At 38.8% G+C, this 22,253-nt stretch overlaps 1 protein-coding gene across 2 annotated transcripts in view; it reads left to right on the top strand.

The window, feature by feature from the left end:
- Positions 1-22,253, top strand: part of unc5db (unc-5 netrin receptor Db) — a 296,820-nt gene that overhangs the window by 175,903 nt on the left and 98,664 nt on the right. The window contains exons 5-8 of one of the 2 annotated variants that reach the window (XM_026187285.2): positions 902-1,082; positions 1,853-2,020; positions 16,570-16,734; positions 21,140-21,172. In XM_026187285.2, the coding sequence (XP_026043070.1) occupies positions 902-1,082; positions 1,853-2,020; positions 16,570-16,734; positions 21,140-21,172 (547 nt within the window). The remainder of the gene's footprint in view (positions 1-901; positions 1,083-1,852; positions 2,021-16,569; positions 16,735-21,139; positions 21,173-22,253) is intronic. The other variant, XM_026187286.2, reaches the window with a different exon arrangement.

Below are 22,253 nucleotides of genomic sequence, written 5' to 3'. Positions count from 1 at the left end.
TATCCTGGTCAAAAAGATCTAACCTACAGCGTAAGCTATTCCATTAGTTTCTCAACTTTTAAGCCGCAGCATTTTGCTTGTTTGTTTTGTTTTTTTCTGTTTGTTTTTTGATCAGAGGGTGGACTACCAAGTCATCAGGAAAAGGTAGCAAACCTGGTTAGCATAGCTGCTAAGTAGTACAAAGCTACAGACTGATAAAGTGCTAAAATCTCTATCACCAAAACTCAAGAATAAACGTCTTGGGTGGGCTGTACCCCACATATTAAAATGCTCTAGAAGGTACCAACAGCACAAACATAGTCTAGTTTAGTAACACAGAACTAAGGCCTAGCACCCGATTGGAGCAGCCTGTGTTAGCAAACCTGTCCATTAACTTTAATCCCAAGCAGTATTTAAATCCCCCCACCGTAAAGCTCTGATGAAAGGGGAAACTACCCATAGAGGTCAAAGACCTTGTTTATAAAAGGCAGTTAACATGTTTTTAAGGCTAAAGTTTGGCACTTTACCATGAGAGTATATGGGGATTGATTTGCTTTTTAACCTAACCATAAATGGCAAAGAGAGGAACTGCATTTTTTGGCTCTTCCATCTTTGGCTTCTTTTTATAGCCTCAAATAGGTAAATCAAGATAGCCATTTGATTAAACCAACCCTAACCCCTATACCCTATCCAAAGCTCTTCTGTTTGTCAGAAAATAAACTTTATTTTGAATACATGTCAACATAGCTATCAGTCATTATTTCCTGTGTTATTGGATTGCTTTAAATCTTGGGTCCATTTGTCTGCCCATTTAACATGGTGTTAAGTGGAATTGCTCTAGTGTGTTGTACTTAACTATGATGTTAGTGATATTTGCTGCAAACACTCCTCATATGAGTACTATATTACCACTCTTTGACAGGTGGAGTGGCTGAAAAATGAAGAGCTGGTGAGTTCCCTGACAGATGACAACATCGACACCCGAGCCGACCACAACCTCATCATCAACGAAGCGCGCCTGTCCGACTCAGGCAACTACACCTGTCTGGCCAGCAACATTGTGGCAAAGAGACGTAGCGCCACGGCAACTGTGATAGTCTTTGGTACGCCATCGTAGCAGCTGCTTATTGCCTGCTACAACACATTACAGAGTAGTGACACAATGTTTACATGGCACTTCAGATCAATTTGTTCGGCTTCCTGTGCCCCTATACACAAGTGATTAAGAGACCCGTCTCTGTGTTCCCACTGAATGTTTCCTCTTTATTCAGATGAATGTATTATTCAAACACTCAATTTACTGCCTCTCATTTAAAATCAATGTGTACTTTATGAAAGGAAATAAGCCAGTGTGTCTTAATCTCATTTAAAAGGAGTGTTGCTTATTAAGTATTTATTTGCCAGAGGCCTTCCAGAAACGTGGGTTCGCCAGCTTTGATAGCACTGCTGAGCAGAGAGAGAGAAAGACAGAGAGATCATAAAGTGCTTCAGTCACAACGCTAAGCGGTCGACTCCAAACCCGTCAACCAGTATGAGTCAGTGTCGCCTTTAGAAACGGCGTTTCCGTTTAATGGCTGCTTTCTTTGCTTTCGCATAGTTCCTTGTCTTTATCTTAATCCAAGTGCAAGAAACACTGAACTGAGCAATTACGAAACAGGGAGCTGTATATCCAGCGTATTGCACTGTGCTCAATCTGCTCCTACCGTTATACATTGTTGCCTTGCACTGCCTCTGAGCCTGCATAATCATTAATAACCCCAGCAGCTCTTGTTAGAGTGTTTAACTATGCCAGAGTTCAGTAAAAAGTATTATTCATTGCCGTGCCCTCACTCTACTTCTTTTTCTTTTCTTAACTTTGCTGGACTCTCTCCAGTGAATGGCGGCTGGTCCCTGTGGACGGAGTGGTCGGCCTGTAATGCGCCATGTGGGCGGGGTGTCCAGAAGCGATCTCGGACCTGCACGAACCCGGCACCACTGAATGGCGGGGCCTTCTGCGAGGGCATGTCCGTACAGAAGATCACTTGCAACGCGCCCTGTCCAAGTTAGTTCTACTTCTCAGTTTTTGCTTAGATTAAGCACAGCTTAATGGGGCTGTGAAGATACAAAAAGTAGCTTTTGCTATGTGTCAAAAACTATTAATGCTTGGCTGAAAATAATTAAGCTGGTAAGTCCGACAAAAATGTTCACATTAAATGTTCTAATGATATTAGCGCATGATGACTTAATTATCTCCAATTCTAGCACTTCTGTTTTCAGTTTAATTTATTGCAAGGCTGTTTAATTCTATTTGAACAATAACAGTAACATTTAGCTATCGCTGACATGTAGAGTGACGTTAATAAGCTTCATTCGTGCCTCATTAGCATTGCAGGCAACCAATAAAGGGACTGCAGTGGTCAGTTCCAATAGTGGCTACACATTATTCCTTTGCCAATGAGAGAGAGCACTGCTATGCTCAAGAAACTACAAACAATAAAAAGAAGAAGGCAGATTTATGATGCAAAGTAAAGTGACTAACAGAAGCAGTGGTGAAAGAGGTTATATGACTCAGTGCCCAGCATGCAGTTCAGTGGGAGAAGGTGAGCTTAGGTGCTTGTTGAGAAAATGAATTTTTACCTTACAAGAGCAAACAGGGAGGGATTTTGTTGATCTGGGGAGGTTTGTGCTCACCCAGGCAAAGGTTATCCTTTATGGTGAAGGATGCATCAACACACAGACATATCTGCAGAATTTAAATGAATACCTGTGACTGTTTCTTAAACAAAAGGCTGCTATTGAGTCAAAACTAGTTTCGTTGCTCTGGATAACCACAACAGGCAAATAATAATAATATTAAAATAATTAATAATACTCATAAATTTGTCTTGTGTTTTATACATATGTAAAAAAAAAAAAAAGCCCCAATGCACACACTTTTCAAATTCTTAAAATTTGAATAGCAGGCATTACGAAAAAAAAGTGTGTGTGTGTGTGTGTGTGTGTGTGTGTGTGTGTGTGTGTGTGTGTGTGTGTGTGTGTGTGTGTGTGTGTGTGTGTGTGTGGCAGGGGGGCACTTTACATGGACTTTTATGTAGAATATTCTTTGTCACCGACACATGATCTGATATTGCCGTACTGGGATTATTCTCTTGTACAAACTGGCTCCTTTAATAGTCTAGACATCCCACTGTGCACTTAGGGTCATATGCAGTCCTGCAAAACAATAACAGCCTAAATCTTCATAAGTAATTCATAAGTGACTATCAGCTATTACAATATACAATTACAATTAGTTACTTTTTTTAACCAAACACTAAAAAAAAAAGCAAATGGATCAGATTTACTAAAAGTGACCTTTGATCTTATGAGGCTGCAGGTATTTAAACTACACAAAAATATGTGGAAGTTTGTTCTTTAGGCTACCTGCACTGAATAATCCCCTTTGAACTTGTTGCAGCCTCCAACAGGTCTGCACACCTCCAGCAACTCATGGCCATAAACTGTAGTTTCTGTGCTCTGGTGTCTAGGACTGTTGTTGTTGGTGAAACATGGAACAAATCTGATCAGACTAAAAAAAAGCCAACTTAATCAATCAATTTTTTCCTCATAAAATACTGGGTTTCCTCATATTTGGCATGAGAGTATGAGAATGAAGGATGAAAGAAAGTTGGCAAAGCTTTAAACTGTAAAAATATAGTACACATGAAACACTGTTGATATATCGCATTGTCTGATGACATTAACAATAAAAGAAAGTAGAGTGATCAGCTCTGCTGCATCAGTTGCATGCAAGCTGAATTAACTGAATTTATTTTTGTTGAATAGCACTGAATACAGACCTGAGGCAGATGGAAATGTGATGCTTCTCAGGTGTTTAGTAATAACCAAACAAATTAAAATGTCAGAGAATCAGTACTGAAGTGGATATATCAGTCTGGACTAAACTGGGGGATGACTGACTGAACTTCTTGGATTTAGCCATTAAATTAATTAAACATTTTAAGTATTCGATGCTGACAAATGATCAGATTTGTATATATGTATATTTATATATATGTGTGTGTATATATATATGTATATATATATATATATATATATATATATATATATATATATATATATATATATATGACCAATGACTATGTATGTATATATATATATGTATATATATATATATATATATTTTTTTTTTATATATATTTTTATATATATTTTTTATATATATTTTTATATATATATTTTTTATATATACTTTCTCTCTCTCTCTTTCTCTCTCTCTATATGTATATATATATATATGTATATATATATATATATATATATATATATATATATATATATATATACATGTATATATATATATGTATATGTGTATATGTATATATATATATATAGAGAGAGAGAGAGAAAGAGAGAGAGAGAAAGAGAGAGAGAGAGAGAGAGAGAGAAAAGTCATGGATGATGGAGTATTGTCCATTACCTCTGCTAAGAGAAGAGAGATAATATCCTTACATAACATTTTTATTTGCTACAGAGACACTAACACCTAAAAATACATTTGCATGCTTCAAAAAGTACAATTTGGAGGAAATGCATTATAATCACTGCCCTAAATGTGCTTAAATCCAACTTTTAAATCAAATTGTTATGCCAATGAGTTCACAAACAGTATTGTGCATTAGCACTGAGAGAGTTGCTGTACAAATATTTCCTTCTTATGATGATAAAAAAAGGTAATTTCTTGCTAATTTGCCAGTGCAAATGTATGAATTTCTCATTCCATAGTCATTTTTAAGTGACAGGTTTGTTCAAGCATATATAGTTGGCCTTTAGCTCTGTACATTGTTAGCGAGATTATTTATATGCACATGTATTACAGATATGCGCAAATGCTCTAATCTTTGACATTTAAAATCAGCGTGACAAAATGAGATATGTTTGATCTCTACATCCTGACAGGCCCAGTTATTTCTGCATGAGAGGGAAGTTGTAAATGAACTTCTTTTGTAGCCTAATCGAATGGCACCAAGTGAATACTCCGCTCAAACTTTCTTCTGTAATTACACATAAAACCCACACTCACAGATTGGTCATCACAAACTGATGTCAGTCATTGGTCATCATAGTTCAAGTCTGATGTATAAGTGAAAAAAGAGGAGCAAAGTAAAGAAGACAAAGGGAGTAGGTTGCTGTAATTGTTTTGCACATTTTGGTATTCCTTTATTGTGCAGCAATGCAAAATACTTAGGTGTGTACTTTTGCTTTTAATGTGCTAAAAGCAGTTCATTAGCAAAATATGTTCAAGTGTTTTGGAGTTTTCCCAATTTGGTCAACCTGTGGTGTGGAAATATACATTTAGGGTTGGCTTGGAAGATGCCAGACTAATAACTTATGCAGGAAAATGTTCTTGAAAATCAGAGAAGACAGATATGAATAGATTTCAGAATAAATTTATCACTTAAAGCCGTTTTAGCAGCAGTTTCGCACATCATCACATTCATTTTCACACGTGAACAGAAAAAAAAAGGTAATTCAGTTACAAGTATATGCCATGAGAGTTTTGTCTGGGAAGCTTCAGATGGACAGATGGAGACCGAAAGTTTGGTCCAGTTTAATGGCAACACCAGAGAAGGATCAAACATTGGAAGAAGAAGGAGAAGGGGCAGAAGTCAAGCAGAGAGAATTAGTCCAGATGAATACTCATTAGTTTGTAAAATAAGTTGAGGGAAAAACCAATTAGTTGTTTTTAATCTGGGATATGTAATGAAATGCTATTAACGGCACAAATTATAAATTTTTAACCTTAATTTATATTCTATTCCTTCCTAGTTAAATTTACCCTTTTTAATTTTTCATATTTATTTCCTATCTTATTCATAGCCTTTTCCTTTTTTGTTTTCTTTAGGTCACGAGCAGTTGTCCAAGCATTTCACTACATATCGTACTGTGTATGACTGTGTACGTGACAAATAAAATTTGAATTTGAATTTGAATTTGAAAGTATAATCAGAAACCTTTCATCAAAGTATTTGACATAGCGCAAAGAGAAACCAAAGTGACCTGGCCAGAAGGACAGATGAAATGCCATAATATCATCAGCACAGTGCTGTCAGTTTTTAAAAGTAATGAAAAAATAATCTGCTACGGTAGATTCCTATGAATGCTGTTTACTTTTTTTTTTTTTTTTTGCCTGTCCCGTTTGGCTCTTTTGCCATCAGAATTATTGTCTAAAGGCGAAGAAAGATGCCCAACGGATTTACTTTACCAAATTGACCATCCCAGCCTTGCCGTAATGGTCCATTTGATTCACCTTTTATTGTTTATTTTATTTTCACTTGCTGAATACGGGACAGACTTGACTGGGGGAAAGAAAAGGGAGAAAGAAATGAATGCTGTTTACTTTGATGATGGTCTTTTTATGGCTTCTGCAGTGATTCACCTGTAGTACTCTGTCTTTTTTTAAACAAAATCTATAAGTCTCCATACAATCTTGAAGGCGTACCCAGAGATGCTGAGCACTTGTTGGCCCTTTTGGCTTCACTCTGAGGTCCATCTCATCCCAAACCATTTCCATTGGGTTTTGGTCAGGTGACTGTGGAGGCACTCCATCACTCTCCTTCTTGGCCAAATTGCCCTTACACAGCCTGGAGATGTGTTTGGGGTCATTGTCCTGTTGAAAAATAAATGATGGTAAACGCAAAACCAGATGGGATGGCATGTCGTCGCAGGATGCTGTGGTAGCCATGCTGGTTCAGTGTGCCTTCAATTGGGAAAAATTCCCCAACAGTGTCACAAGCAAAGCACCCCGACAACATCACACCTCATTCTTCATTGTGGCAACCATGCATGTAGAGAACATCCGTTCACCTTTTCTGCGTCGCACAAAGTCACTGCAGGTGGAACCAGAGATTTCAAATTTGGACTTGTCAGACTAAAGCACAGATTTCCACTGGTTTAATGTCCAGTCCTTGTGTTTCTTGGCCCAAACAAATCTCTTCTGCTTGTTGCTTTTCCTTAGTAGTTTGACCATAAAGGCCTGATTCACACAGTCTCCTCAGAACAGTTGGTGTAGGGATGTGTCTGCTACTGGAACCCTGTGTGACATTTCTCTATTCTCTAATCTGAGGTGCTGTTAACTTCTGAGGCTGGTGACTCAAATGTATTCATCCTCAGCAGCAAAGGTGACTGTTGGTCTTCCTTTCCTGGGGCGGTCCTCATGTGAGACAGTTTAATCGTAGCCCCGGATGGTTTTTGTGACTGCACTTGAGGACACATTCAAAGTTTTAGCAATTTTCCGGATTGACTGACTGTCAGTTCTTACAGTATTGATGGACTGTCGTTTCTCTTCACTCAGCTGATTGGTTCTTGCCATAATTTGATTTCTAACAGCTGTCCAATAGGGTTGTCAGCTGTGTACTAACTAACCTGACTTCCGCAGAAAACAACCGATATTCTCAACCCCACTAAGAAGGCAAGAAATTTCACAACTGAACCCTGACAACACCTGAGCAAACGGTGGTTATTTTCAGGAATCAAAACTATAAGATATATTTAGATATATTGAGTTATTTATCAATTCTTTATTTACTACATAATTCCATGCTTCTTGCTTCGTGTTTTGTAGATAATCCGGCATTCTGACATCCTGAATCAGGTTCATTTGCTTGTATTTAGTAAACAGTCATTTTCAGTTTGAAACAGCAGGGCTTGGCTGCATAATGAAAAGTTGGAACAAAACAGATTTTAAATGATACATTCTGATCCATAACAATAACTAAATTCTTATATGTATGTTGTCACCTTTTCAATTTCTGCACTTTAAGCTGTTCTGATCTTAGAAAGATTCTATATTAACTTTTTGCTATTTGAAAATAGCGTGCAATTTATTGCTGGTGACTTTTTTGAGCTATTGCATTACTGGATATGTTCTGCCAGGTTATTACCTCTTCTTTCAGCGGAGCTACAGTTTGCCCTGCAACATGCCCAGCGGAGGGGATTTAAGTCATATGTCTCTTTCTTGCTGGAAAATAAAGTAACAGTTCTAGTGAATGAGGTGTTATGTGTTTCTCACAGACAAGGCTATGTGTAAACACTCTGGATCCCATCATTACCATCAATGGCTTTCAGCAGTTGAGGCGGATAGAAATAAATCCGAGAGTGCAATGAAAAAGACACAAGGCACAACAAATGGTACCATTTTTGTCATGTCACTGTCTCACCAGGGCTAACACTCAACTAATTAATCAAATTAAGCTACATCTATAGAAGAAGTAGCTTAATTCTGCACTCCAATTGCCCAATGACCATATTATTTAATATCCAAGAGACATAGTTATTCTGTCCCAATACATTTTTTTTTCATTTTTGCAATATCCTAAAACTATCAGTACATACAGTGGGGCAAAAAAGTATTTAGTCAGCCATCGATTGTGCAAGTTCCCCCACCTAAAATGATGACAGAGGTCAGTAATTTGCACCAGAGGTACACTTCAACTGTGAGAGACAGAATGTGGAAAAAAAATCCATGAATCCACATGGTAGGATTTGTAAAGAATTTATTCATAAATCAGGGTGGAAAATAAGTATTTGGTCAATAACAAAAATACAACTCAATACTTTGTAACATAACCTTTGTTGGCAATAACAGAGGTCAAACGTTTACTATAGGTCTTTACCAGGTTTGCACACACAGTAGCTGGTATTTTGGCCCTTTCCTCCATGCAGATCTTCTCGAGAGCAGTGATGTTTTGGGGCTGTCGCCGAGCAACACGGACTTTCAACTCCTGCCACACATTTTCTATGGGGTTGAGGTCTGGAGACTGGCTAGGCCACTCCAGGACTTTCAAATGCTTCTTACGGAGCCACTCCTTTGTTGCCCGGGCGGTGTGTTTTGGATCATTGTCATGTTGGGAGACCCAGCCTCGTTTCATCTTCAAAGTTCTCACTGATGGAAGGAGGTTTTGGCTCAAAATCTCACGATACATGGCCCCATTCATTCTGTCCTTAACACGGATCAGTCGTCCTGTCCCCTTGGCAGAAAAACAGCCCCATAGCATGATGTTTCCACCCCCATGCTTCACAGTAGGTATGGTGTTCTTGGGATGCAACTCAGTATTCTTCTTCCTCCAAACACGACGAGTTGAGTTTATACCAACAAGTTCTACTTTGTTTTCATCTGACCACATGACATTCTCCCAATCCTCTGCTGTATCATCCATGTGCTCTCTGGCAAACTTCAGACGGGCCTGGACATGCACTGGCTTCAGCAGCGGAACACGTCTGGCACTGCGGGATTTGATTCCCTGCCGTTGTAGTGTGTTACTGATGGTGACCTTTGTTACTTTGGTCCCAGCTCTCTGCAGGTCATTCACCAGGTCCCCCCGTGTGGTTCTGGGATCTTTGCTCACCGTTCTCATGATCATTTTGACCCCACGGGATGAGATCTTGCGTGGAGCCCCAGATCGAGGGAGATTATCGGTGGTCTTGTATGTCTTCCATTTTCTGATGATTGCTCCCACAGTTGATTTTTTCACACCAAGCTGCTTGCCTATTGTAGATTCACTCTTCCCAGTCTGGTGCAGGTCTACAATACTTTTCCTGGTGTCCTTCGAAAGCTCTTTGGTCTTGGCCATGGCGGAGTTTGGAGTCTGACTGTTTGAGGCTGTGGACAGGTGTCTTTTATACAGATGATGAGTTCAAACAGGTGCCATTCATACAGGTAACGAGTGGGGGACAGAAAAGCTTCTTACAGAAGACGTTACAGGTCTGTGAGAGCCAGAGATTTTCCTTGTTTGAGGTGACCAAATACTTATTTTCCACCCTAATTTACGAATAAATTCTTTACAAATCCTACCATGTGAATTCATGGATTTTTTTTTCACATTCTGTCTCTCACAGTTGAAGTGTACCTCTGGTGCAAATTACTGACCTCTGTCATCATTTTAAGTGGGGGAACTTGCACAATCGGTGGCTGACTAAATACTTTTTTGCCCCACTGTAGTATGCAAGCAGACTTTTTTCAAACCACTGTTCTCTGTCCCAGCCACACTGATCAGATCAAAGTTCAAGTAAAACTTCGCATTTTAGTGCAGGAGAAAAAAACACTTGATGGTGTTACTAATCAATAATAGTGGCTCTGCCTCAGTTTTTTAAGGTCTGGCTTTCAGAGTTGGCTTTCTGGCTTTCCTGCCTTGCAGGATGAAACAGAAATTGGGCTTTTTGGACAATGGCTGATGTGTGTGTTTTGAAGTTTCCAACTTCCTGCCTCTTGCTACCAATTAAAGCTGTCAGCCTTAAATGCAGCCTTTAAGAGATGGAGAGAACGGTGGGTTGTTTTAACAGCATGCTGTTTACGGGGAAAAATAATTAAGTTCAAAAATGGAGGAAAGAAAATCTCCCTCCTCAGCAGAGATAAGCAGGCCTGTGCCGCTACCATGGCCTGGAGCCCCGACATGATGGTTGAAGTTGTATGTGGGCCAGGTACAGAAGTGCATTTTGCCCTTTTATCAGGGTTGAACCTAGTCTTTGTGTAGAAAAAACAGACTTGAGTGAAGCAGAAGACCCTGCGAACCTGTCTTGAGCTGCTGATTGACAAGTGCGTCCAGTTTTGACAGGGCACCCCAGATCATTACCTCAATGATGTTCTGAATGCACAAGGATAGTTGCTGCAGCATGATGAGGCAGACAGCCAAGGTAGATTGCAAAGAGAAGAGAAAATACACAGAAATGGAGCCCCTGTTTCCATTTGGAAAAAACAGCTTTTTAAAGTTAAGTTAATAGAAATTCTGCACTGCAGTGCACAAACTCAGAGTGGATGCTGCTTTCACATTGCTCGTGTATGGCACAGGCATGTATGGTTAATTTATCCTTGTTTAATATCTTTATTATACCACAGTGTCATAGTCAGATGATAAAAACGTTATTGTTTTTAAACACTTAACAACAAACAGAAATCTCGCATGGCATTCCAGGAATGTGCTGGAGTCACTTACCCAGTTTGGGGGTCACAGCCTCGGGTGCTACGATTACTACTTGGACAGCTGTTGCTTTCACCCTCCATATATTGTCTAGCTCCTCTCCCAGCACTTGGTATTTCTCAAGCTTCTTGTATTCCTTTTTCCTGATGTTACTATCACTTGGTTTAACAATATCTATCACTACGGCCTTCTTCATCTGCTTGTCTACCAGTACATTGTCAGCCATCACCATTTTGTCCATCTGTATCTGGAATTCCCACACGATATTGCCCAAGCTATATCCCATTTTGATCTCAGGACTTCTAGCCCCCCATACTCTGCACAGATGTTCTAATACACTATGCCGGCCACTTGGTTATGGTGTCCCTACTATTACGTATTGTATTGTCTCAGGGACATCTTTGCACAGTCTGCATCTGGGGAGGTAGAGCCAGCGTCTAATGATCTTGTACTTAGAGTTTGTTCTTGGGTTGCCATAATTACCACCTATGTGTTTTCTCTTAGTCCAAATTTGTCCAGTCATTGGTAGGGTTTTTCAATATCACCCACTATCGTACATGCCATATAGTAGCCAGTATTGTTAATGATCTGAAGGGTTCAGGTATATACACAACAGTGTGGACAGAACATCTCCTTGTTAAATCCCACACTTGATAGTGACCTGGCTTGAAGTTGGCCTCTAAGTGTTGTTCACCACATCCCTATGAAATTCCTGATGATGACCTGTCAAGTCTTGTTAACCTATTGTTCAAAGCATTCTAGGATCAATGTGTTAGGCACTGAGTCACAGGCTTTCTTCTCGTAGTCAGTCCAGGTGGTGCAAAGGTTGGTCAATCTGGTTTTGCAGTATTGAGTGACATCTCCATCAATCAGTAGCTGGTGTTATTTTTCTTGGTGCTTGTTTACCCATTCTCTGAGGGTGGGGATGACAGTATCTCCCCTCTGACCTGACGTCCTGGCTACCCCTTCCCATAGAGTTTGTGTTGTACCTTGTCAATCTGTAATCACCATTATATATCTTTTGGAGCAGTATATGCAGTCATGCATTTTCTTTAAGGAAAACCTGTCTTATAATTTCTGATGTTTATTTTGGAAGTGTAAAATTAAAATAAAAAACAGCTAAATAACAATATAAAACTTCCCTACATTACCATAAGTTACCTGAAAAAGGTAAGCTTATAATGCTAACCATGTTAACAATATGGCTGCTGAAACTTGAAAGAAGTCCAAAAAACCCCAATAACAATACATATACAATACAAACTGGAATTAACTCTCCCATTCTCTTCATACCAGTGCCTCTGCCTAATTATTCTATCCATGCACTTCCTCTAAACCAGAGGGTCCTGAAATGTTCTGCACTGGATAAAAACAAATAACACGTGCTACCTCCAGTGCATCCAGAACATTATCTGATGGGACAAAGTGCCAAACATCACAATCCTAGAAATAATGCACATGTACACCCAGCCAAAAAGACACACATGTGTGGTTACATGGTGTGAATAGAGAGTATCTGGATCCCCTAGGCTCTCCTCTGAAGAAAAGTTGATCTGGTAATAAAATCCCAAAGACAGACCCCAACTGCACTGTGGAGATGGCTGTAATACCAGAAGGCTCTGAGCATTGTACCTGGGAAGCTGTGGCCCAGCAAGGACAACTCAAAAAGCCTCTCCAAGTTAGAAAAGACACTAGTCATGTGAGGCAAAGAGACACACAACAAATTCAGCTGTAAACTGCTGAATTCTTCCACAAAAATTACTATAACATGAAATCAAAGTAAAATCCCTTTTTGCCAGTGACTTTTGGCAAATTAAAGACAAACCTTATCATTTCAAAGAAATATAAATCATTATTTTAGTTCTAAGTTCCAAGATACATTTCTAAGTCATTAGAATATCTCCTTGCATCTTTTTATCACTCCTGGGTCTCATTTGGTTTGGTGTGTCCTGCAAGTTTTCATAGTTAGCCAATATTAGGGAACATTAAGTACTTGCTGCTAACAAAGTAAACACTTAGGACATTACTGTATTATTTAGCAGAAGATGTCTGACACATCACTTCTTGGCCCAGACAAGTGTAATGTTGCATGAGTATAATTTTCACATCCGTCATTGACTAAGCAGAAAACCAGCAATTTGTGAGCTTATCTTGTAACGGGCACAAGCAGTGACTGTAATTTCTTAAATGTCAGACAGTGTTACATACATGCCTTTTTCTCTCTTTTTCCTCTGTATTATAAAAAATTTGCAAAGTGAACCAGTGATGCTAATACTTTGGTACTTTCACTATGGTGGTGTACCTAATGGCTCACACACTAGAGTAAAAATAGGACAGCAACCTCACTACAAGTAGTCAAAATTTGTTGTTTCCCGTCGATTGCACTGAAAGTTTTTACTGTCACCAGTGGTTGGGCTTGCAGCACCCTCGGCCTCTCGACAACCACCTTTGATTGCAAACTAATCACGAAGGTTGCCTGGTTAGTTGTTAATTTAAAAAGACAGAAAGACTGCCAACACACTGCAATCAATCTGTACTTTTCTAATGAGCCCAACTCGTCAGTGATTGTCTCTACAGTAGGGGAGTCATCTCAGCTGGTTGCATTCTGGTTAAATTTCTATTTAAAAGTACGTTTACTGAGTGCCATGTCATTTTGCACAAGTTGCAATCCTTCAGCAACTACATCATAGTCTACTGACTCCCTCTTATCCCGTTTTTTAGACGAGTGGTCATAGACCTGGTCTATGTCTTTAAAGCAATCATTTCTAAGGCAATGAGATCAGAAATTCAAACAGTCACAGTCATTTTGGTTATTCCAGCCACTGTTTTCCCTGGCTGTAAAATAAAATAAATTTAAGAAATGATCTCTCTTCAAACGTGCTTTGAAAGTCTGCTGCCACTGCAGGGTTTAGAATCCAAGTTACTGAACACAAAATATTTATACATCAATGTATTATATATTGTCTGTTTATGTAATATGATAGAAGCTAAATCTACTGCCGGTTCATAAAAACATCAAAAGTTGCTTGCTTCTGATAAACACAGAACTGTTTCAATGAAAGAAAATGTTGTGTTGTGTTTGTAATTAAGTTCAACCAGAAGATCTGGTAAAACTGAAAAAGAAAGGGACACGCATGCTCTAAAAATATCACCAAAACAAAATGAATGAGAATTTATATGTAGCCAATTTAAGAAACTAGACATTGCCGAAAAACAACATAAAATTACCAGAAAGGGCAAGTTATGAAGCCAAAATGTTGCAAGTGCTACAGTTTGTCAAACTCTCTCTATTGTTTACCAGTTGGCAAATGAGCTCATTCAACAGAATCAGAGCAAGAAGTCATAGGGGAAACAATACGCAAACAATGACTAGTGTTTGTGGTCAAACTCAGAAGCACTCAGCGTTCTCTCCCCAACATACAAACACCTTGTTTGCATTACAAGTAGGTGAGAAAAACCCACAAACAATTGCAGTGTGTAGGTAGGGCCTGTGGAACTTCACAAAGGAAAATTACCTTCTTCATCGCCCACAAGACTGTATTATGGGTATCGCCGCTGCTGCCAAAAAATCTTCAGGCGCCATATGGTCTCCCTGTATTTGTTAAGCTAAGCATGATGAGGCCCTCCTTGATCAGATGACAGAGCATGGTGGAAGAATCCCATCTATTAGCATGCACCAGGCTGCCTTGGTTTCATAGCCTTGCATGAAACTCCATTATATAAACAGGCCTTGGGGTTAATGGGGAGAAAGTGTCTCTCTCAAGCTGTACCAACAGACCAGCACTTGTATTTGTGAATCATACTGAATCCATGTGTTTAGTTGAGCTTGCTGTAGAAACATGTACATTTTTAAATTTGTGTATGTGTTTTACCAAAGGGAAAATTAGTCTTTATCTTAAAGGAAGATGGACATTTTGTTCAATATGCTTTCTTTCCAAATGAGAGAGAAGATGAGCTTGATGGCAGGCGAGGGATGTGTCACTTCCTATTTTCTTTATAGCAGACTATATTTATCTATTATCATTTATTTTACTGAGCAGAGACCTCAAAAAGTCCATAGCATGGACTCTACTTTCTGAAAAAAAGAAATATTAATCAAAAATAAGAAGTAATCAATCAATCGATTGAGCCTTTCATTTGTCACATACAATGTTTACACCTGCAGTGAAATTGGACACCCCCCAGGCCACACATACATAGCAAAGACATGACGTGGGAAGACATGATCATCAATATAACTAATAAACCAACGCATAAATGGCAAATATTGTTTAGTATTGTCAAATGTATTTAAGACACTTTTTTTAACCAAACAATGTCATTGAGAATGTAGCTTATTTAGCTTATTTCTTCAGAAACATATTTTTAGGAAAGTTGGTTGGCAATTTGGCCTGGAACATAGTAGTGAGTCCTCAACAAATAGGACTGAATCAATCCGTTTGCCCCTTTTTTCAGACAAATAAACAAAAAATTGAATCTGCATTTTAATAAATACAGTATTGATAATATGTCCCAAGTGAAATCCTAGCTTTCTGGTAATACACATTGATTTGTCAGTTAAGGACACATGCCCTCAGTGGCCCAGTAACTAGATGCTAAGAGTAACTAGTAAGTAATTAGAATGAAGAAGAATTCTAAAAATATGTAGAATAAGCAGCTGTTTTCTGCTGCTGCTCCTCTACCTGAGACTATTAAAATAGTGTCATAAAGTATTCCCAACATTATCTAATGGTGCTATGGCAAGAAACCTATTATGCTATATTATTATACCACACTTTAATAAAAACCTATAAAAATCTAAAGCTGTATCTGTATTTATTATTGTGACCTCTTAATTTAAATTTGCAAATGCTCATCTTACTGTGGGCTTGTTGTATTCTACTGGCTGATTCAGAACAGATTTTTTTTGCTGTTGTGCGGTACATTGCCCTGCCAAGGGAGTGCTGTTGCCTCTTTGGGGAGACAACAGAACATTGGAGTGTAATAAGATGATCAATTTTAAAGTTTAGGTGTAAGTGGTTTTAATGTGTAAAGAAAGAAAATCAGTTTAAAGCATCATAAGCCTGCATAAACTGTGAACTGTCTCAAAAAGTACTCTATGAAAGTCCCTTGAGTTCTTCAGTATTTAGAAGTCCTTTGATTGAGCGTGTATAACAATGTTTTTCCCTGTCTTTTTTCTAATGATAATTAGGCTGTTTCAGGAACTCCAGGAACAATTTTATTATGCAGCCTCATTTTGATTCCATTAATGTTACTGCATTATTTGACTCTTACCGTTTCAAAGAAATAGCCCCCTAGCATAGACTGAAACCCTTCACTTCTTAACAAGGTTTTTATTGTGAACCAATTAAACTCCTACCAAAATGGCACGAGTGCACTGTTTATATTATATATGTATTATTTATTAAAGTTAATTAGGATGCACATTATATGCCATTAATTTGAAATATACCATTTATTGAAATCACTTAAGACATCTAATCTTAATATTAATCAAAGTACATTGTAACTTGTCACTGGTGATTGCACTGAAAGTTTTTACCGTCAATCACTGATGTGGGATGGTGCCAGTCTTTGTCTTTCTGTTTTGCCTTTGTGCTAACCCTTCTGTGATATCTACATCCCTATATTGTAGTTGATGGAGGCTGGAATGAGTGGAGCCAGTGGACAGTGTGCAGCAGTCAGTGTGAGAGGCAGCGAACTCGGGAATGCAACTCCCCAATACCCAGACACCGAGGCAAAATGTGCGAAGGGAACAGTGAGGCCACTGAGAACTGCACAGATGGACTGTGTACCCAGAGTAAGGCCTTTCTCTCTACTGTCATCATCATTTTTCTATTTTTTTTCCCCAACATTATCATTATCATATATACACTTACTATAACATGGCAAGTCATCGCAAGCGTGCTTGAAGAGGAGGTGTGAATTGAAAAAGAAGCCACAGTGTGGACTGACACAGATTCCCAGTCCATGATAATGTCACCACTCTTTCTTCTGTACACTGCTCCCTTGACCTGTCATGAGTCAGCCAGTCACTACTTTCAAATAATGTTTGATGTGTGAAATATAATTTCATTATTACTTTGGTATGAAGTGATTTAAAATCAAATGAGCTGGTCCCAGTAACAAGTTAAATAAGCTGTAAATGTAATTAATAAATCTAAACCTTGCTTCTATGCACAAGTGTGCAAGTAATGCTAATTCAGCTTTACGCAGACTATTGCATGACTTCTGTCCATTTGGTCCATTCTACCACAGATCCTTAGCTTTTATCAGTTTTTTTATGTTTGAAAACAGATATTGGAGAAACATAGTAGATAAATCGAGATACATTCATTAATACCAGCTTGACTTGGATTGCTTGTAAATGTTTACACTCAATCTTAACACTGAAAAACACTGTAGCTTTTTTCTATCAGTCAACTTGGCAGCTCCAGTGTAACAACAGCCAAAAACAATTGCCAAAATGTGAGTTAGCATCATTGTAAAATGGACTATATAAACATATTATGATACAGGAACCTTTCTTTGTGCAAGTACATCACTAAAAACTTTCAGAGTACTTTTTATTTATTTCTTTTGGGGGGTTTTTTTGTTTTTTTTAAGTACTCTGGCTATTTGCTGCTATCATAAATAAGCATGATATAAACATACATATAAACTTAGTACATTTCATTTCTTTTGTTGTACTAACTTTTCTTGGCAAGAAAAGCAACCACCTGTTTTTTGGTGCCACAATTGTAAGGAAATTGCATTTGTGGGTTTAGCAGCAGAGTTGCACCCACGAATAAGAGACCAAATGCTCTCTGCTAATGCCAGAGAACTATTTCTGCTATTGAGTCTTGTTTGGTGCTGTGTATGGGATTTGTTAAGAAGTCTGAAGAAACCAGACATACTGGCAGTTTAATCATTCATTCATTTATCAAGCAGGGGCCTCCTTTGGATGTGGAGAAACCATTTATAACCACAATAGCCCGGCACTTCCTCCTCATGCTGGTCACCAGCTGTGGAATAGCATCTCATTTTTCAACCAGCGTTTGTCATCAGTCAGTCATGTCAGTTGTGCTGGTCACTCTGACATCAACAACATACATAGCTGATCCTACAAGTGTTCAATGGGGTTGAAGTGAAGACTATAGGTCAGTCCATCCTCCTCTACTTGTCTGGGTAGAGAGCTTTTGTCCATACCCTCCTGCAAACCTTTACTGCAAAACTGTGGAAGATTCTTCTTGTGGTGAACTCTCCTGGGGACACCCACTTCGCGATGTCCCTGGCATCTTCAAAAGAAGAGTCAGTAGCAGAATAAGCTGTTTGGCATTGGCAGAGATTGGCAGGTTTTCATAGGCACAACCCACATAGTCAACTCTGCTGCTTTACCCAGAAATGCATTTTCCTTACAAATGTGGCACCATTTAGGGGAAATAAGAAGTCTTTCCAACTCTATAAGATTTACTGACAATAAGCACAGTTACAACAAAGAAATAATTGCATTCTACAAGGTTTAGGAGTGTGTTTATGGAAATTTTTAACCATTCTTCCAGAAGCATGTTTGTGCGGTGGATAAGAAAGCTGGGCTCACAGTATCCGCTCTAATTTTTCCCAAAGGTGTTTTATTGCTTTGCGTTCAGGACTCACAAATCATAGTCACTCATTTATGCACCTTGCTTTGTGCACTGGTTTGCAGTCATCTTGGAACAGAAAGGAGCCATTCTCAAACTATTCCCACAAAGTTGGGAGCATGAAATTGTCCAAAATATCTTGGTATGTTGAAGCATTAAGAGTTCCTTGCACTGGAACTAAGGAGCTGAGCCCAGCTCCTAAAAAATAACCCCAGACCACAATCCCCCCCTCCACCAAACTTTACACTTGGCACACTGCAATCTTACATCTACTGTTCTCCTGGCAACCACCATCCATGAGAATGCCTGACAGAGAAGCGTGATTCCTCACTCTAGAGAATGTGTCTTTACTGTTCTAGGGTCCAGTGGCGATGTGCTTTACACAACTGCAGCTGAAGCTTTGCATTGCACTTTGTGTTGCAAGTCCTGGATGCAACAGCTTAGCCATAGAAATGCATTCTGAAGGTCTCTACTGACTGTTCTTGAACGAATCTGAAGGCCACATGAAGTTTGTGAGGTTTGTAGCGATTGACTCTGCAGAAAGTTGGCGACCTCTGCTCAGTCTGCTCCTCATCATCTGCCAACCCCTCTCTGTGATTTTACATGGCCTACAACTTCGTGGTTGACTTGCTGTTATTCCCAGTACCACTAACAGTTGACTGTGGAAAATTTAGAAGTGAGAAAATTTCAAAACTGGACTTGTTGCATAGGTGACATCCTATTATGGTACCACTCTGTAGAGTGACCCATTCTTTTAAAAATGTTTGTAGAAGCTGCCTGAATGCCTGGTGCTTGATTTTGTTTTACACCTGCAGCCATGGAAACGATTGTAACACCTGAATTCAGTGAGTTCCTTTGGGTCTGGTGGGAGTGAGGCCAGAGTGGACCTGGCTTGTTCCAGTGCATCCTGCAAAAGCTCACAATAGGCCTCCTTTTGTGTTCTTGGTGGATTCTGAGCAGTTTTTTTTGTGCAGCGTGCATTTGGTACATTGTATCCCCCAAAAGAATGTTGTTGTCAGTTTGGGGAAGGCAACAGAACACTGCAATGCAATAAGATAATCATTTTAGACAGTTAGACAGTGGTCTTAATTAGAGCTGGGCGATAGAACGATAACGATATGTATCGCGATATAACTTTTACTCGATAGAGAAATTAAGCTATCGCGATAGCGTGACCGAAGAGAAAACAGATGATGGTTCCAATGCCGGAGAGATTGTCGAACGGAAGAGCCAAAGAAGTTCCGTAGTGTGAAGGTATTTCGGCTATTTCAAGTCTGACAAAAAACAGAGTAGCGTGCACTGTAAATTGTGCCGAAAGCAAGTCTGGAAATACAATAAACTGGTGCATGCGTCACACTGTGCGCCACGTTATTGTTTCGGTGAAATGAATTTCTACAATACTGTTACTGTTAATTCTACTCTCTGCAGTGTTTAAATGCTCACATATACACACAGTTACTGTCCCTCCACACATACGACTCGGTTCTGCTTCTATGCCCCAGCTTTGTTTACTTTTTCCCACTGAGGCTTCTAGACTTCTGATTGGCCAACATTTCTGCACGGTTAGGAATCTAGCGCCACCTGCTGCTTTGGCATGTTCATAGCAGCGTTTTCCTTCATTTCTGCCTTTATGTGTGGACGGGATTATTTTTTAAAACGAAAACGGAAAATCTCCGTTTTCAAAAATACCCGTGTACGTGTGGACGTAGCCTCAGTCTCTGACTGGAAGCGCTAATTCGTCATTCGGCTTTTGTCAGACTAAAGTAACTGTTAAAACTGTTTGAAAAGCTAAGCTATACAACAAGGAGAGATTGAGAATTTCCTTTTAGTTCTCAGTTTATTTGATATTGACAAAAGTTAGTCAGTTTTGTCTGTTCTTCTGTAAAACAAACTAAGATTTATTTTTAGAATTAATATTTTGTTTCTAAGTGGAATTGACAATTTAGTAGTCTGTTTCGTTTGTTCTGTTTTGAAACTTAAACGCTTTAGCGGCTGCCTTTTGTGTAGTTTGCAATATTTGCCTTTATTTATCTGAAAAAGTCTCATGTTCCTTAAGTACATCTACCCTGTTGAACTTATTATGGGAAATAAATATTTAAATAAAAACAAGCTGCTGATTATTTCACATTTTACTTGTGAGCAACAGCACATTTAAATCTTACAAATATAGTTATTTGGCTTATATCGTGATAGATATCGTTATCGCCTGAAATGAAAAAAACATATCGTGATATGAAAAAATCTCATATCGCCCAGCTCTAGTCTTAATGTTATGGGTGATCAGTGTAGTCTGGTAGAAAAGTACGACTCAGTCCTCAAACATTAGAGATCATTAGTTCACTCAGAGATGAGTTTATACAATCTATACCTCACCTTCTTTATCTGTGATGCTTTGATAACTATATTAAAACCTTCCAGGCCATTATGAGATCCAATATATCGTTTGTAAGTACAGTCAGTAGAAGAGCTTCCCTCTGTTCAGGGTGTTGGATCTGAGACCACATTTGATAGTCACTTCACAGAGGCTCAGACTTTAATCACCACTTTCTCTCCTCTTTGTCTCATTCTATCTCTCTGTCTTTGCAGATCGAAAGCTGCTACATGACGTTAAACCTCAAAGTGAGTCTTCCACTGTGGATTTCTTTCATCTTCTACTCCCCTGCCCTCCCACCTGCCATTGATATGTTATATGCCCTTAATTTTGAGCGCAAGAAATGCTATAGGCAAACTAGAGGAGTGACAGTCCTTTGCATTCTCTTAGCATATACTCTGGAAATGGACACATTATGAATTACAGTATTTAGTTCACCTTGATCTAAGCAGCTCTGGTGTTAACCCAGCAAATGCTCATTACAAATTCATGTCATTATTCAGTGCTGAACTTTTATGACAACCGTGACATCACAGCTGTGTTTCTACTTTGAGCCATGAGATATATTGGTTGTGACAAGTGAACATGTGCTATGTTGTGGAGGATTAATGATTTGTAATCATTGCAAATGAGCTAATTTGAGCAATTTACAGCGCTGTCCTTGCATTCCTGTGGTGGCGTTCAATCACTTGCCAGAGTTAGTCCAAGTAAGTGATTGTCAGGTGTTATTGTAGCTCCATTAGGTTGCCACTTCAACATGAAAGTTGTGCCTACTACAAAAGCTTAAATGATTGAATGGGGATTGCATAAAGCTTATATGTGGCAAGCAATCACTGTATGGGGTCTGATTGCCTTTCCTGTGAGATATCCATCACAGCTATTGGACATAGACCAGTAGGTCTAAAGACAGTAAGGCTAATCACTCTCACTGTTACTAGCTTTAGTGTAATATGCCACAGTTTAACATTATGGTCTACTCCTCTCACCATATTCTCACAAAGTCACAAAATTTAGGTTTGTAAGTATTTGACTGACATTTTCTTTCTAGCTAATTCCAATATGCTACACCCTGGTGGTTTTTAAACCAGACTAAGTTAAGGTCAAGACTAAGATAAAGATAGAGTTCAAGTACAAAATTCCAGCTCAAGTTTAACAAAACTTTAAGAAAAATTTTACATAAACTATTTAGTAATTACCAGCATATTTACACATAGTTCCCCATTCTCAGAGTCTCAAAAGCAATTTGACAAACAAGCATGACTTGAAATATAAAGATTTGTTTTTAATCTTTATAAAAATCTCTTGTAGTTAATGCCTTCCTTTAGTCTA

Source organism: Astatotilapia calliptera, chromosome 12, assembly GCF_964374335.1.
Source record: "Astatotilapia calliptera chromosome 12, fAstCal68.1, whole genome shotgun sequence".
NCBI classification, from domain to species: Eukaryota; Metazoa; Chordata; class Actinopteri; order Cichliformes; family Cichlidae; genus Astatotilapia; species Astatotilapia calliptera.
Note: the sequence above shows the minus strand (reverse complement) of the source record. Positions and strands in the feature narration are given on the sequence as shown.